Below are 15221 nucleotides of genomic sequence, written 5' to 3'. Positions count from 1 at the left end.
GGGGGATAAAATAGGTCAAGAATGCTACAGCCTAGAATCTGTTATCAGGGGCTGAGAGTCAGTATGCCTGATAGAGTCTGACGATGGGCTCAGAGCCAGTTAGTATACTGTGTACAGATCTGGGATAGGAATGAGAAAACAGGCAGATGACTTGAAGATCTGCACAAAGAACACCTAAAAGTTGGTACCACCATTTCCCTGCCACAATCCCAAGCACAACGCAGTGAGCCAGGACTGGTCTCCAGCTAAAATACTAGAGAGATAACTCCCTAAAGAAATTAAACTGTTTGGAACAAGCAAAACATCTAGAGTGAATGGCAGTATCCTAGATGAAGCCCTTCTAATTCTGGTATCTGAATGGCCTACATCCAATTAGCCAGCTCCCTATGTGCCATCTTTAGGAAAAGCCTGTCAGTCACAGATTCAGGATTCACCCCCATCCTCCATCCCTCACCACCTCCCCCAACACACACAAAGATCTCCCAGAAAGAACCAAACAAGAAAAGTATCCTTGTTGCACAGAAAGAGTTATGTGTAAGCTAGAATCCGCTAACTAGTTCATCTTCATTAAACATGGACAACTCAAGGCTTACCAGGTATGTAAGGACAAAAAGCCCAAGATAAACAAGCAGAATTATTAACCCTAGGGAAAAGAGATAAATCAAAAAAACTTCTAATTTACAACGGAGAAATTCAAGAGATTAGATCTTTACAAAAAGGGCAGGTTCTATGAAAAAAGTATAAAATAATTTTTTTTAATTTTATTTATTTTTGAGACAGAGAGAGACAAAGCACAAGCGAAGGAGGGGCAGAGAGAGAAGGAGACACAGAATCTGAAGCAGGCACATGCAGGGCTTGAACTCATAAACCACAGGATCGTGATCTGAGCCAAAGTCGGACACTTAACCAACTGAGTCACCCAGGGGCCCCCAAAATATAATTTTAAAATGTTCTCAAAGGGTAATGATTGCTGAAAACAAAAACTTTAAGTGAATGATTGGAAAATATAGTTGAGAAAATTTTCCAGGAAAAAAAAAAAGAGGAAGAGGGAGACAGATGAAAATTATGAGAGAAAAAGTAGGAAAGGAACTTACCAAAAAAAAAAAAAAGAAGAAGAAGAAGAAGAAGAAGAAAAGAAAAGAATCCCAGAGTTTTGGGACACACATCTAACACGACGTGGCAGCCAGGAGTACCCCAGTCATATCTTGTCTTCAAGAGAGAAACTGCTGCAAGTACAGTCAGCTGCCAGCCTCGAGCTGCTACACCTTCAGAATTCACACCAAGACCAGGTTCTCTATCGGGGTGGCTCCCGGCCAAGGACAGAACATGGAAGGGTCCTAGAGCAGAGCCATTCCTATCCAATGAGGGACACCTCTAACCAGGCAATCTCTCCTGAAGCTGCACTGGAATCAGGTTCTTCCTATCCTCACCCTACACTCTTCCTTCTTTCCCTCCTCTTCTCCTCACAGATGCCATCTGAATCACAATCTGAAAGGTTCTCTCCACCTAATTCTGCACTACCACCCCTTCATCATTCACAGGTGCTCTCCTTCAATAAATCTCTTGAATGTCTATAATTCCATCTTGGAATGTGCTCAGAGGACCTGGACTAGCCAGAAATGAATGAAAAAAGTCTCACATGTTAGATACAATCTGTGATTTTTAGAACACCAAAGATAAAGAAAAAACCTAAAAATTTTTATACGAGACAAATCAGGTTACCAACAGAGAACAGAATCACATTTGCTTTTTTTAAGTTTATTTTTATTTATTTTGAGAGAGCAGAGGAGCAAGCAGGGAAGGGACCAAAAGAGAATCTCAAGCAAACTCTGTGTCATCAGCACAAAGCCCAATGAGGGGCCAAACTCATAAACCATCAGATCATGACCTGAGCTGAAATCAAAAGTCGAACACTTACCTGACTGGGCCACCCAAGCACCCCCAGAATCAAATTTCCTTCAGACCTCTCAGCAGCAACAATGGATGTTAAGCAAACAAACAAACAAAAAAACCCCACAATATATTGATGTTAATTGGTACTAAAATGATATTCAAAGAACAATGTATTCAAAATTCTGACTTAGAATTCTATACCCATTTAAACTAGTACCAAAAAAGGGAGGAGAGGGTTGGGATTTTAAGCATGAGAAAGACTCAGATTTTATATTCCCTACATCCTTTCTAAGGAAATACCTTGAGAGTGAACTCCTGTAAAACGGACTTAAAAATTTTTAAAACAAAAACAAAAAACCCAAAACAAGATAAAGGCTCTATTAAATACAGGAGTAATCCCAAGAAATCAGCAAAAAGGCAGGCTCTCTCTGTTCATAGGCCTAGAAATCAGCCAGTCTGGTTTGCAACAGGAAGACAAAGACTCCAAGACTAAAGAGTAAGAAAACAGGGGCACCTGAGTGGCTCAGTTGGTTAAGTGTCTGGCTTCGGCTCAGGTCATGATCTCGTGGTCCATGGGTTTGAGCTCCGCGTTGGGCTCTGTGCTGACAGCTCAGAGCCTGGATCCTGCTTCGGACTCTGTGACTCCCTCTCTCTGCCCCTCACCAGTTTGTGCTCTGTCTCTCCTCTCTCTCTCTCAAAAGTAAACATTAAAAATTTTTTTAATAAAAAGAAAACATAAATAGTAAAACATCCAACAGAAATGAAGAAATTTTTTAAATTAACATATGGTAATGGCAAATAATATGAGGGAGAGGAAAAAAGAAGGAAAGAGAGAACTTGGCCCAAGTATAAAGTTAACCAAAATGTGTCATTATTTTAGGCTATTATTGATAAACAGGGGAAAAGACAGTGGGATAAGAAAAAAATCATTCATTGACCTTGATATTTAAGAATATTCTCTTCAGGGTGACCCAGAAGTGATACTGGGATTCACAGAGAAGGAAATAGAATTTGGCCTGATAGTGAACAATATTTAAATAATGATAATGATGTAAATGCTATTTATTTTGAATTTTAGTTCAATTATGGACCAAGTATAGAAGATAGTTATGCTTATAGGCAGATTATTATTAGCAACCCTGAAAATATAATGTATAGCTAAGAGAAAATTGGATTTTGACCAGAGCTGGGTAAGTGGGGAGAGGAATAAGGAAAAAAGTATTAATAAAGGTTTAATTATATTAAAATTACAAAGGTAACCACAGAAAACTTTAACTTGGATAAATGTCAAAAATGAAGAGGAAAGGAGAGGATAGCGAGAGTGTGTGAGAAGTCCTAATATTTCATCTCAAGGAATCAATACATAAACTGGTAAATGTAATAAATCAAGTTGATAAATAAAGGATCAGTGGTAAAAACATATTTTCTAAAATTCTAAAATCACCAGAATTTAAAAAGGAAAAAGAGTTAAAAGAGAAACTAACTAGAAAGTAAAATTGGGAAAAAATAAATGGGGAACACTTGCTATTCATCCTAAAATATTATTATTTGATTTATTCCCATTTGGTTACAGTTCTTTAATTAAAAAATATATTAAAGCTACATATGTTGATTTACCCTGGAACCCCAAAGTATTCCAAACTACTCAGCCCATAGGAAGTCTGTCTTTTACTGTGCTCTCAACTGTTCTCCTTGCCTCCTCTATGATTTTGCTTCACTTTATTGCCACTCTCTCCCATGTTTGATTTGCTCTATGCTCTCTCTTCTCTTCTGTCGTTAAGTCAAAGAGGTCCCCTCCATCCTGGGGCAAACAAAAAAGTTCCACTTGACTGGAATGTTCTGCATCACTATTGTTTCTCTTTTTCCTTTGACTTCCCAAATTTCCAACTTTAAAAAAGTGGTCTACGGATGCCTGGGTGGCTCAGTCAGTTAAGCGTCTGACTTAGCCTCAGGTCATGATCTCATGGTTCATGAGTTCGAGCCCCGCACTGGGCTCTGCACTAACAGTTCAGAGCCTGAAGCCTGCTCTGGATTCTGTGTCTCCCCCACCATCACCCCACCCCCACGCCCCTCTCTCTCTCTGACACCCCCCTGCTTGTGCTCTCTCTCTCAAAAACAATAAACAAACATTAAAAAAATAGTTTATTTCCCCTAAAACCTGGCTTTTAAACACTAAGCGTAAAGATAGACTTATAGTCCTTGATCTACATAATACTGTATCCAAGCAATTCATTTCATGAAGCCTATTTAGCCCTTTTTCCTAAGGCAAAGGTGAGAATGGAGAGGAAGTAGAAGTACCTCACTAGAAGTGTTCCACAGAACATTTGGGGAAATGCTGGCATGAAGGGTTCCAATAACAAGTACAGATTGCTTTGTTCAAGAATATTTAATCTTTAGAAACAAAAGAACATAAGGGAAGGAAAGCAAAAATAATAAAAAACAGCTGGGGGACAAAATGTAAGAGACTCTTAAATATAGAGAACAGAGGGTTACTGGAGGAGTTGTGGGGGGGGTGGAATAAATGGATAAGGAACATTAAGGAAGACACTTGTTGAGATGAGCACTGGGCCTTATACGTAGGGGATAAATCACTAGATTCTACTCCTGAAATCATTACTGCACTCTATGCTAACTTAAGATGTAAAATTTTTTAAATTTAAAAAAAAATTTAATCTTCTGTCTTTTGGCACTGAAGAAAACTTCCAAGTAAACAACTAAAACCAACCAACCTCTCAACATAAGTATTGTAATATTTGTTAGCTATATTTAATTATCTTTCCTTTCATAATCATATTAATGTGTATGAAGACCAATAATAGAATACAAACCTGAGTTAAGGAAACATCCAAAAGATAATAAATTGAGTCCGCATACAATATTCCTATAGTGAATTTTAACATTCCCCACTAAAAACAGTAAATATCGTACAAATTAAAAGAAAAGCAAGCCAGAAAGAAAACTGTACAAGAAGCTACCAAGTGAACTAAGAAGATCCAAATTCTGAAAAGTTACCATTAGACAATATCCCAGTTTTCTTTAAAATATAATCAACACTGGGGCACCTGGGTGGCTCCATCGGTTAAGCGTCCAACGACGGTTCAGGCCATGATCTAGGAGTTCCTGGGTCCGAGCCTCACGTGGAGCTCTGTGCTGACAGCTCAGAGCCTGGGGCCTGCTTCAGATTCTGTGTCTCCCTCTCTCTCTCGGCCCCTCCCCTGCTTGTGTGCACTCTCTCGCTCTCAAAAATAAATAAAACTTTAAAATATATGTGACTTTTAAGTGTATTAACCTGATGCTTTTGGTCATTCATGTCCACTTCCAAGAAAGAGGGTGCATTCTTGGTAAGATAATCAAATGGGCAAAACCCATATAATGCACTAGTTTTGAACCTCAAAGCTATTGGGAAAAGTGAAAAAACTAACTTATGGAGTCATATTTATAGAAAACTAGCTGATTTTATTATTATCAATACCAAACAAGTCTTTAAGTAGATTAAAATTTATTTAATTAAGCATAAAGTTACTTTCACATTTGTCTACAACCATAGTAAATACAGTTCTTGGCAAAAAGACAGTCTTTGGAGTTTAAAACATCCCCAACTGCAAGATTACATATATAAAACTCTCATTATTGTTTATGTGATAGTGGATTTGTTAATCAAATTAAAATTATCTAGAATAAAATAAAATGGAAATAATTTACTCATAAGATTCATATTTAAATCATCTTTATTTACAAAATACTATCCTGAGAATTATAATTCCATTAAGCTTCAACTTGAGCAAAAGTAGAATTACTTAAGTAACAGCAGTTACTTAAACTGAAAATGAGAGAGAAGTCAAAATTACTTTTGAAGGAGATCAAAAATATTGTCAAGTTTCTTGCTGTGGTTCTGGATGTTCAGTAGTAGGCTCATTTGAAGGTGGAATCAACCCTGATGGGAACTCACTTCTACTTTCTGGATGTAGGGGTGGGGGGAAATATCCAGCTCTTGGGGGAAGATAATGAGGAAAACCTCTCGGTGAATAGACATTTCTCACTGTTCAAAGAGATTGGTAAAAGACATTTTTTAACTTTAAGCACCTGTACTGCAGCCCTAATAAATGATTAGCTTATAACTTACAGTACCTATATTTATATTCAAAACCTGACACCATAATAATTACTTGACCTAACAAATGAATTTTTACAGCACTGAGAAAAAAACATATTCTCTTCAACGGCATAGAATTGAAGGGAATATCATTAATTTTAGACAAAATTTTCATTCTATGAAAACCTAACATCTTAACATTTCTGAAAAGGGCAGAAATGATTTCAAAATATATAAACGTTACTTTTGAAAGTTTTCATGTAATGTAATTTTCACCAGACTTAAAATTCAGATCAGCAATTCCTAGTTCTAATTGAACATTACCCTAAAACATTTAGTTATATCGAAGACTGTCTTGGAATTCCCCAAAATTCACTTCAATTCACCTTAAACTTTAAAATAGAGGAGAAATGAGGGAAGAAATAACCACATCAGGCACATAATAACCTTCTGCCTAGTGTTTGGTAACCATCTATTTATTCTACAGAAAACTATAGTTCTAAATGGCAATGTATAGATATAAAAGCAAAAAAATCATTCCTTTTTTCTTATGAGGCTATGAAAATATTTCAATAAATTCAACAATCAGTCCAAACACAATAAGCATATTTTAGGTTTTATATACTTTTTTTTTAAATTTTATGTTTTAAATAAGTGGGACTGCATAGGAACTACTTACTAAAAATGCTATAGCCACTAATTTTAATGCTAAAATACATGTTATAATTATTTTTACTAATTGATGCAGTAACCAATTTGTATCAAATAAGATATAAATAATTTTGGTCTTAACATAAGACTGCTACAAAAAGCCAGTGATTTTCCCAGTTCCTGAAACAGAGTGATTCCCGTATCATTAGGATGAATCAAGTTGAAGCCTCATTTTAGTCTACTAATAGCTAGCTATTTGGAAGAATAACAGTATACTCGCAGTGAGAAAAACTTACTATATGAATAGGAAGTAGAATTATATCTTTGATTTACTCTATAAAACACATACTAAGTTTAAAGAAAAAAAACATACCTGCAAATGGAGGATGTGGTGGGCCAGGGAAATCCCTTGGCGGAAAAAAATCTCGGGGAACTCCATACATGCTTCCTGGAGGAGGTGGAGGAAAAGGAGGCCCTCTCCTCAAAAACGGGCCCCTTGTATCCATTGGAAACAATGGACCCCTGATTGGAGGAAGAGGTGGAGGAAGAAAGCCAGGGCCAGTTGCTTCACTTTCGGCAGGGAGAGATGAATCAGGCACATTTAAATTCTATAACAAATTGACATACAGCAGTCACTAAAACAACAGCAAAATTTTCAGTACAATTCCTGAAAACCTAAGGTTTAAAAGAAAGCACCTAGGCACCTCAGCAAAAAGCAGTCTATGACAGTCTTAACAGTCTCCTTAAAAAGATTGTTTTCTACAGAAGACAGATTTTTGCTATCACAAATATTAACTAAAAAGAAAAGAGTTTTAACCAAAACAAAGTAATATTCTTGCTACAGATAAAACAGAGGGAGTGCGTGGATGGCTCAGTAGTAGGTTAAGCGCCCAACTCTTGATTTTGGCCATGCAGAAATCAGGCTTGCACTGACAGTGTGGAGCCTGCTTGGTATTCTCTCTTCTCTCTCTGCCCTTTCCCCCATTCACACACTCATGCTCTCAAAATAAATAAATAAACCTTAAAAAAAAAAGAAAAAGAATAGTTGAAGAGTATCAAAATACACATTCTAAAAGAAGTTTATATTTTCAACATAAAATAAAGTGACCAAAACCAAAAACTGTAAACATAGTAAAAAATATATACTTTAAAACACTCAAATAATAATCCAAGGGGGACAATCCAAATTCTTGCTTAACTTCAGTAAACTAACTCAAGTCTCTAGTCTATAAGTTGTAATTTCTCACCATAGCGTACAATACAGAAAAGAAACAGCTATAATGCTACGCAGGAAGTATATATATTTGTCAACATGGGAGAAGTAGTTTTATGTCAACAATTATATTGCTAGCTAAATTTCTATTCTAGTAAACCAAAAGACTGGAAAGCTCCTGCATACATGGATAAAATTCCACTTTCAATACTTACACCAAGGTCGTCTTTGCTATCATTTCTACTTGATTCCATTTCTGAAGACATTGGTCCATCTAAACATAAAAGTTAAACCAATAAAATTACATGACTGATCACTCCATTCCTAGAATACCTCCCATCACAAAGCATTAGGTACCCCTGTCGGTACCTAAACTGGCCTGATACCAGTAACCACATTAGGGCCCCAAGAACAGCTTCAGGTCACTGGAAATTTTGGCACAAAGTTCTGCAAAGGCACATGGCAGTGATTTCTGTGGCTTGTTCCTAGGCAACCCTGCTGTAAGACCATCATAAGATTTCTGGAAGGTAGCATCCCTCCCCTTTCTTCCTCCTTTCCCTCCTTTCTCTTCTCTCTCTCTTCCTCCCCCCTTCTTTTCACCCTTTCATTCTACCTTCCTAATTCCTCCAGCAGGTAACACAGACCAGCATTTGAACTTAGCCATTATTTGAAATAAATGTACCTGCACTTTGTTATCATCAAGAACTGCTCAGTCTATGAGGAGGTAAATTCAAACAACCCTCTCTCTGACCACAACTACCTATCTTTGCCTGGCTTTCTCATTTAGTTATTCTCACTACACCTACTCTTGCCACTGAAGCTTCCAGTCTTCTGGTCTAACTCTTCAGTTTCATCCTCTCCTCATTTTCTTCCCTAATTAACTGAACTTCAAAGTCCATAACTGCATCCAGTCATCAACGTCCTTACCCAACTGGCTATATTTCACATGTGCCTGACAATTTTCCACCCCTAGATTAATCCAACTCTCCAATTCCACTCTGCCTATACCTGAGCTACTTAGCATTTCTCAGGGTAAAATAAACCATAGATTTGTGTATAGACAGGCATTACTCGAAACTGATGGACTTCCAGCCATACTTCCAGCTGTTCAATCATTAACCCTCTTTCTGTGTCTTCCAGACCACTTTTCTCCTCAGCATTTTAAACCTCCATTCTCTTCAAACCTACCACACTAGTCCCTTAGAAACTCCCTTAACTTTTTGTAATCAAACAAGTAAATGTATCAGCAACTATATTCCTATCATCTTTCCTTCTATTATCATGGAAAAGGATGCTTCTAGATGATCTTTGACTCTGACTGATTCTGTGCTCAGAATCCCACCCCTACAGCTTCCTCAGAGATCTTTCACTCTGTTACCTCCCTCCTCCCTTTGTGCTAAACCCATTCTATTATCAAGTCTCTCCCAACTATTATTTAAAAATGAGACAGAAAAGAAAAATCCCCTACAGCTACCCTTCTCTTCTGTAATCAATAATTGTTCTATATATATTGTTTCGAATGCCTTTCATTTTGCGCTGCTTTCACTACAATCTATTTACAACATCCATTACTCTACCGAAATTATTTTTGGTGGAAAATTAAAAGACACTTTAGTCCTTATTTTATATTATTTCTCACCCTTGTTGACTACTTTCTCCCTCTTTAAATCCTCTCAGCCTATGATTTTTGTGATGGCACCCTTCTTTCTATCTTTCCTTGCTAGTCACTCCTTCTCAGTCTCTTCAGTGGGCTCCACTATCTCCGACTATCCTTAAATGGTGGTCTGCTCAGTTTTACCTCAGCCTTATTCTTTCATTCTCTCTTTTGAGAAATCCCATCCACTCCTACAGCTCTGACTTGATGTATACTACTAATGACTTCCAGACGTGTAATTTGGATCTAGATATTTCCCCTAGGACCTAAAAGCTTGAACTGCGTATTTGAATATTCATACTGGTGTATCACAGATGTTGCTAATTTTTTAAGTTCAAAATGCAGCTTCTAATCTTTCCTGTCAAACTTGCTGCTGCACCTTGCTCTTTGTCTCAGAAAATGAATGCCCAGATACCATAGCCAGGAACCTGGGCATCAGGCAAGACTCCATGTCTCCCCCACACTCCCACATGCTTTCAAATCCTAAATCCTCCCAATTCTATTTTCTCTATGTTCACATCTATCTCTCCCCTCTGCTAAATCACCACCCTCACTCATGTAGATTCCTGTCACAGTCTCCTAAAAAGTTATCCTGCCTCCAGTCTTGACTGCTCTCTCTGATCTAGTCACATAATATAACCACAGTAATTTCTCTAAAATACAGATCTGATTATATTACTTCTCATTTTTAAATCCTTTTAATGTGTCCCCATTACCCTGTGAATATCGTCCAAATTTTGACCAGGTTTGCAAGGCCCTAAAAACTCTATGCACTGCTTAACCTTTTCACTACTTGTTTCAGTATTCCCTGACTCACACTCCATGCGGCAGCCATAATTTATTAGGATGTCTTAACTCTTAACAGCATATTTAAAGATGCTATTTTCTTCTCCTAGAACATTAGTGCCATCATTTTGGTCCAACTAATTCTGGATTAATTCTTAGCTTGTATGTGCTCCAGGAAAATTCTGACTATCCCACACTCAAAACACCAACACCTCATCCTGGTGAGTGCCCCATATGGCCCCATAGCATTTTGTATTCATTACTTTTGTCACTGTATAGTATAAATGCATATAGGTCTTTCTTTCTTTTTTTTTTTTAATGTTTTTTATTTTTTTTTATTTATTTCTAGGAGAGAGACAGCGTGAGCAGGTGAGGGTCAGAGAGAGAGGGAGTCACAGACTGAAACAGGCTCCAGGCTCCGAGCTGGCAGTCAGCACAGAGCCCAACGCGGGGCTCGAACCCACGAACCGCGAGATCATGACCTAAGCGAAAGTCGGAAAGTCGGACGCTTAACCGACTAAGCCACCCAGGCGCCCCATATAGGTCTTTCTTAGACCTCAAGTTATAAGGAATGCTGAGCTCTATTCACTGCTGAAATATAGTAACTACCATAATACATACTATAATGGCAAGTTTTCTATAGATATTTAATGCATCAAAGGTTAGATTCACTACCATCTCATTTCAATAATGTATAGGGATCAAGACCATGGCTCTGGAGACAGACAAACATGAGTTCAAGTCCTGCCTCTGATACTATCTACCTGAGCACCATTCTGAGACTTGATTTCTTCATCTATAAAATGAGACAACAGTGTCAACATCATAGGTTCACTGTCAAGATTAAATAATTTACTTTCATTCAACAAATGTTTTGAGCACTAGTGCTAGTCATATTTTAATGTGTTTCAATCAGAACTCTCACCATTCCCATGTGACATTTACTGACGAACCAATAATAATATTTATTATTATACATTTACAGAACTTTTACAAAAGTTTATACAGAACTTTTCTATTTACAAAATACTTCAACGCATATTAATTCACTTAACCTCATAAGACTTTGTCAAATGAGTAACAGCTCAGTTTTATAACCATTCTTCACCAATGACGTGTGCTCTTTTCTGTTTTTACTTATGCTGTTCATCATTACAGACACAGATCCCCACCTCTCAACCAATTTTCCAAATTCCCTCAAAAGCAGCTCAAATGCCACCTCCTTCATGGAGTTTTCCTTGATCTTTCAACTAGATGAGAGTTCTTTCTGCGAACACAGCATATTTTCTAATGGAACTTACTATTCTGATCAGTACTAATTAAAGATATAGACGTCTTTCTCTGTATTTAATTACTAGCTTCTTACAAACAGAAACTACACCTTATCATAATTACATTATCTGCCATATCGTGTAGGACACCTTCTAAATAGTAGGCTCTTCAAAATTATCTGCTTAATTGGATATTGTCCAATAACAACAAAAAAAGGACATGTAAAAATTTTAAATAGCATTAGTTTAAAAATAAGTATTTAATAACATAATACTTTCATTCCATTAAACTTGAATTAATGGGGAGAAATAATCTCAAAATCCAAAGAGTTAGAAAGAATTTATTTAATATAACTAATAAGAGAAAATCCAGGCCATATATCTGCTTCTTTGCTTATTATTCAAAAAAGATTGATTTTCTACAATAATAAATATTTCAAACAGATAATGCTTACCTCCCTATGAATATATACCCTTTCCTGAGGAAACCTTCTACCAATAAATATATTTTAATTTTCTATTTACTTTTCATCTTTTTAATGTTAAACACTTCTAACTGATACACTGGATATATATATATATCCCAAGTTCAGTGGGTTGCTGTGAGGTGATTTAAAGAAAAGATTGCCTGAGAAACAATAGGTTCCTCAGTAAATGTTAGTTAAATCTATCTAAGAAATGTCTAAATAAGGTAACTGATTAAAACAGCAGCAGAGCATGCATCAAATTATTTCTCTGGTAGATTTTCATACTAGCTTACCCTCCCTGATTACAAAACAAGATATATATAAGTGGATTGGAAATTTTTTAAAAATTAATCATGGAACAGACTAAAATTTGCCATACAGTAAACCCATTACAGAGGTACATACAGTAAACCCATTACAACAGTGCCCAAACCAACCATTAACATATATGCTGATGTCATGGATACATACACTATAACAAGAAACATAAAACCAGAAAGTATTCAGGAAAGATTTTGGCCTTATGAGCTATTAGAGGTAGAGGCGCCTATGGCTCAGTCTGTTGAGTGTCCGACTTCAGCTCAGGTCATGATCTCGTGGTTCATGAGTCTGAGCCCCTTGTCTGGCTCTGTGCTGAAAGCTTAGAACCTGGAGCCTGCTTCGGATTCTGTGTGTGTCTCTCTCTGCCCCTTCCCCACTCATGCTCTGTCTGTCTGTCTGTGTCTCTCTCTGCTTCAGATTCTGTGTGTCTCTCTCTGCCCCTTCCCTGCTCATGCTTGCTCGCTCTTGCTCGCTCTCTCAAAAGTAAACATTAAAAAAAATTTTTTTTAAAGAGCTATTAGAAGTAGAAGTTACGAGTCCTTTCTTCAGCTCCCAGTTTAGTGTACCATCATTATTAAAAAACACATACATATATACAAAGTATTTCTTACCCAATTTATCAAAAGATGGCACATTAAAACTTCTGAGTTCTGCTGGCCCAGACAGTCTACCAGAATTAGAGTAAAATCTGTCTTGCCTTTGTGGAGGAAGAGCTGGATCAGGATATGGTTGGCCTGGAAAATAAGTTTTTAAATTATTTTCATTAGTATAAAAATAAATCAAGTTTACTTAGTTTTAATATGCTGAATGTACACATTTCTCTTGCTTCCTAAAAAACTGACCATATTCTTGGTAGACAATAGTAAGTAATTTTAGGAAAATTATTTACTGAAGGCAATAACTTTACCTTTGTACTAAACACAAGTATAATCTGCTACTCTAGATTTTTAAAGTTTCAGTTCAGTGAAAGAAGTAAATACATCAACATATCAAAAACAACACTGAAAAGATAGCTATTGACAAAGAAAAAAGTATGTTGTAAGCATATCAAAAAATTTAGCAGAATAGACAATGATAAAATAGTCACCAAAGTAGAAAGTATTATTTAGAGGTCATCAACGATCAAATTTTCAGTAACTTCAATATTTTGGAATCCCTCAAAAATGAAAGGGGAAAATCTCTCACTCGATAAATGAATGGAAGGTTCGCAATGCTCAGATTAAGGACACCCGGACAGACACAAATCTGCGCACAGACTGACTCAGGTGCTTCTACAGCTAACCGCCTTTGTCCCCAGGTGTCACGTATGATGACAAAATTGTCATTCCTGGGGCCTTGTAGAACTCCTCATTCTTGAAAAAATATAAGTAGTCAATCTCATCTTTGATAGGCAATGGCAGATTTGATATATTAGGTATGTACATGCCCAACTCCAAAAATAAGAGGAAAATCAAAGGGGGTGAATTATGTGACTCTCTCTTATCCAGATGGATAAGAAAAAAACAGCTGCAAATTGCCTTCCATGACTATTCTAAGCAGCGATTCATAATGTGAACTCCAGACAATGTTGGATATGTCACTCCTCATGTGACTCAGCCACATGGGACCTTACTGACACACCTCTCCCATACAACGCCATGAAAACCACTTGGTATCAACCAGAGTTAATAGAATTATATTTAATGAGCTCCCATGGGTCAAAGGATGTGAATTAGGAGAGAGAGATCTGGAGAGTCTCAGGCTCATTTCTTCTGCATTTCAGAATCTTAGCAAAAAGCTGTCTCTAGGTGTCTGAATTAGCCCAGTGAAAGGATAGGCCAATACCAAACACTGAAATCTAAAAGGAGTTTTCCCTTTCTACTACAAACATGGGATTAATTAAATGGCAAAATTCAGCAAAGGGATAAAATGGGTAAACCTGAAAACTACCCAGTTCTTTCTTAATCAAGCCTCAAGATACTATGCCATATCATTATTTTGCTTCTAAATTACATCTCCACAATATCAGCAAAAAGCAAAATTTTGCTAAAAGCTTACTATATGATAAATCATACACCCATGTTACCCTCCAATGGCCAAAATAATTAACTCCTTAAATCTACCAGGGCCTATTGTGTCCGTGGCAGTAGTGATACAAAGTTGGTTTTGATACAGTCCATGCTTTTGTAATCTAATGGTGACAGATATAAATACAATGTGATCAGTGCCTTAATAAAAGAGGTATACAAATTATATGAGTGGTAGCCTTTGAATTCTGATTGGAGGAATCAGAAATGGTGTTACTACCAAGGAGGTAAAGTTTGCTCTGAGAGAAAATGACAGATGAACAAGTAAACAAGGTATTTTGGTCAAACTCAAATGTACACAAACATACACACACGCACAAATACATATACACATGCAATATGATAAAGCTATGACCAATGAGACTAAAATACAGAAAATAAAGACAAATGGTTCCTTGCTTGCTTGCTTACCTTTGTTTTTTTACCACCCTTATTACAGAAGACATGATTAAAAAGAAAGAATGAGAGAAGGAAAAGGATCAGGGAGAAAAAAATGAATAAAGACTGCCAAAAAGTGTACACAGCATTCTGAAGCTGTATTTTATTAGAATAAAATCCAAGATGTCTATGTTAAATAAAAATGCTGTTTATCTCTTTTCATTCCATAACAAATCTTGGACTGTGATAGTTCCCTGAGTACCTATTTAATAATTTGGGGTTCTATCAGAAACATCAAGTTGCTGGGGCGCCTGGGTGGCTTAGTCGGTTAAGCGTCCGACTTTCGCTTAGGTCATGATCTCGCGGTTCGTGGGTTCGAGCCCCGCGTCGGGCTCTGTGCTGACTGCCAGCTCAGAGCCTGGAGCCTG

General features: G+C 37.0%; 1 protein-coding gene across 5 annotated transcripts in view; it reads right to left on the bottom strand.

Annotated features, from left to right (window-relative positions):
- Positions 1-5603: 5603 nt before the first annotated feature.
- MIA2 (MIA SH3 domain ER export factor 2) overlaps positions 5604-15221 on the bottom strand; it is a 103853-nt gene continuing 94235 nt past the window's right edge. For all 5 annotated transcript variants that reach the window (XM_039249550.1, XM_039249554.1, XM_039249552.1 and 2 more), the window contains 4 exons: positions 12961-13083; positions 8066-8124; positions 7011-7245; positions 5604-5932 (listed from right to left, as the gene is read on the bottom strand). In XM_039249550.1, coding sequence (XP_039105481.1) covers positions 5766-5932; positions 7011-7245; positions 8066-8124; positions 12961-13083 — 584 coding nt within the window. In that variant the 3' untranslated portion in view covers positions 5604-5765. The remainder of the gene's footprint in view (positions 5933-7010; positions 7246-8065; positions 8125-12960; positions 13084-15221) is intronic.

Source organism: Hyaena hyaena, unplaced genomic scaffold, assembly GCF_003009895.1.
Source record: "Hyaena hyaena isolate Hyena2069 unplaced genomic scaffold, ASM300989v1 scaffold_342, whole genome shotgun sequence".
Lineage (NCBI taxonomy): Eukaryota > Metazoa > Chordata > Mammalia > Carnivora > Hyaenidae > Hyaena > Hyaena hyaena.
Note: the sequence above shows the minus strand (reverse complement) of the source record. Positions and strands in the feature narration are given on the sequence as shown.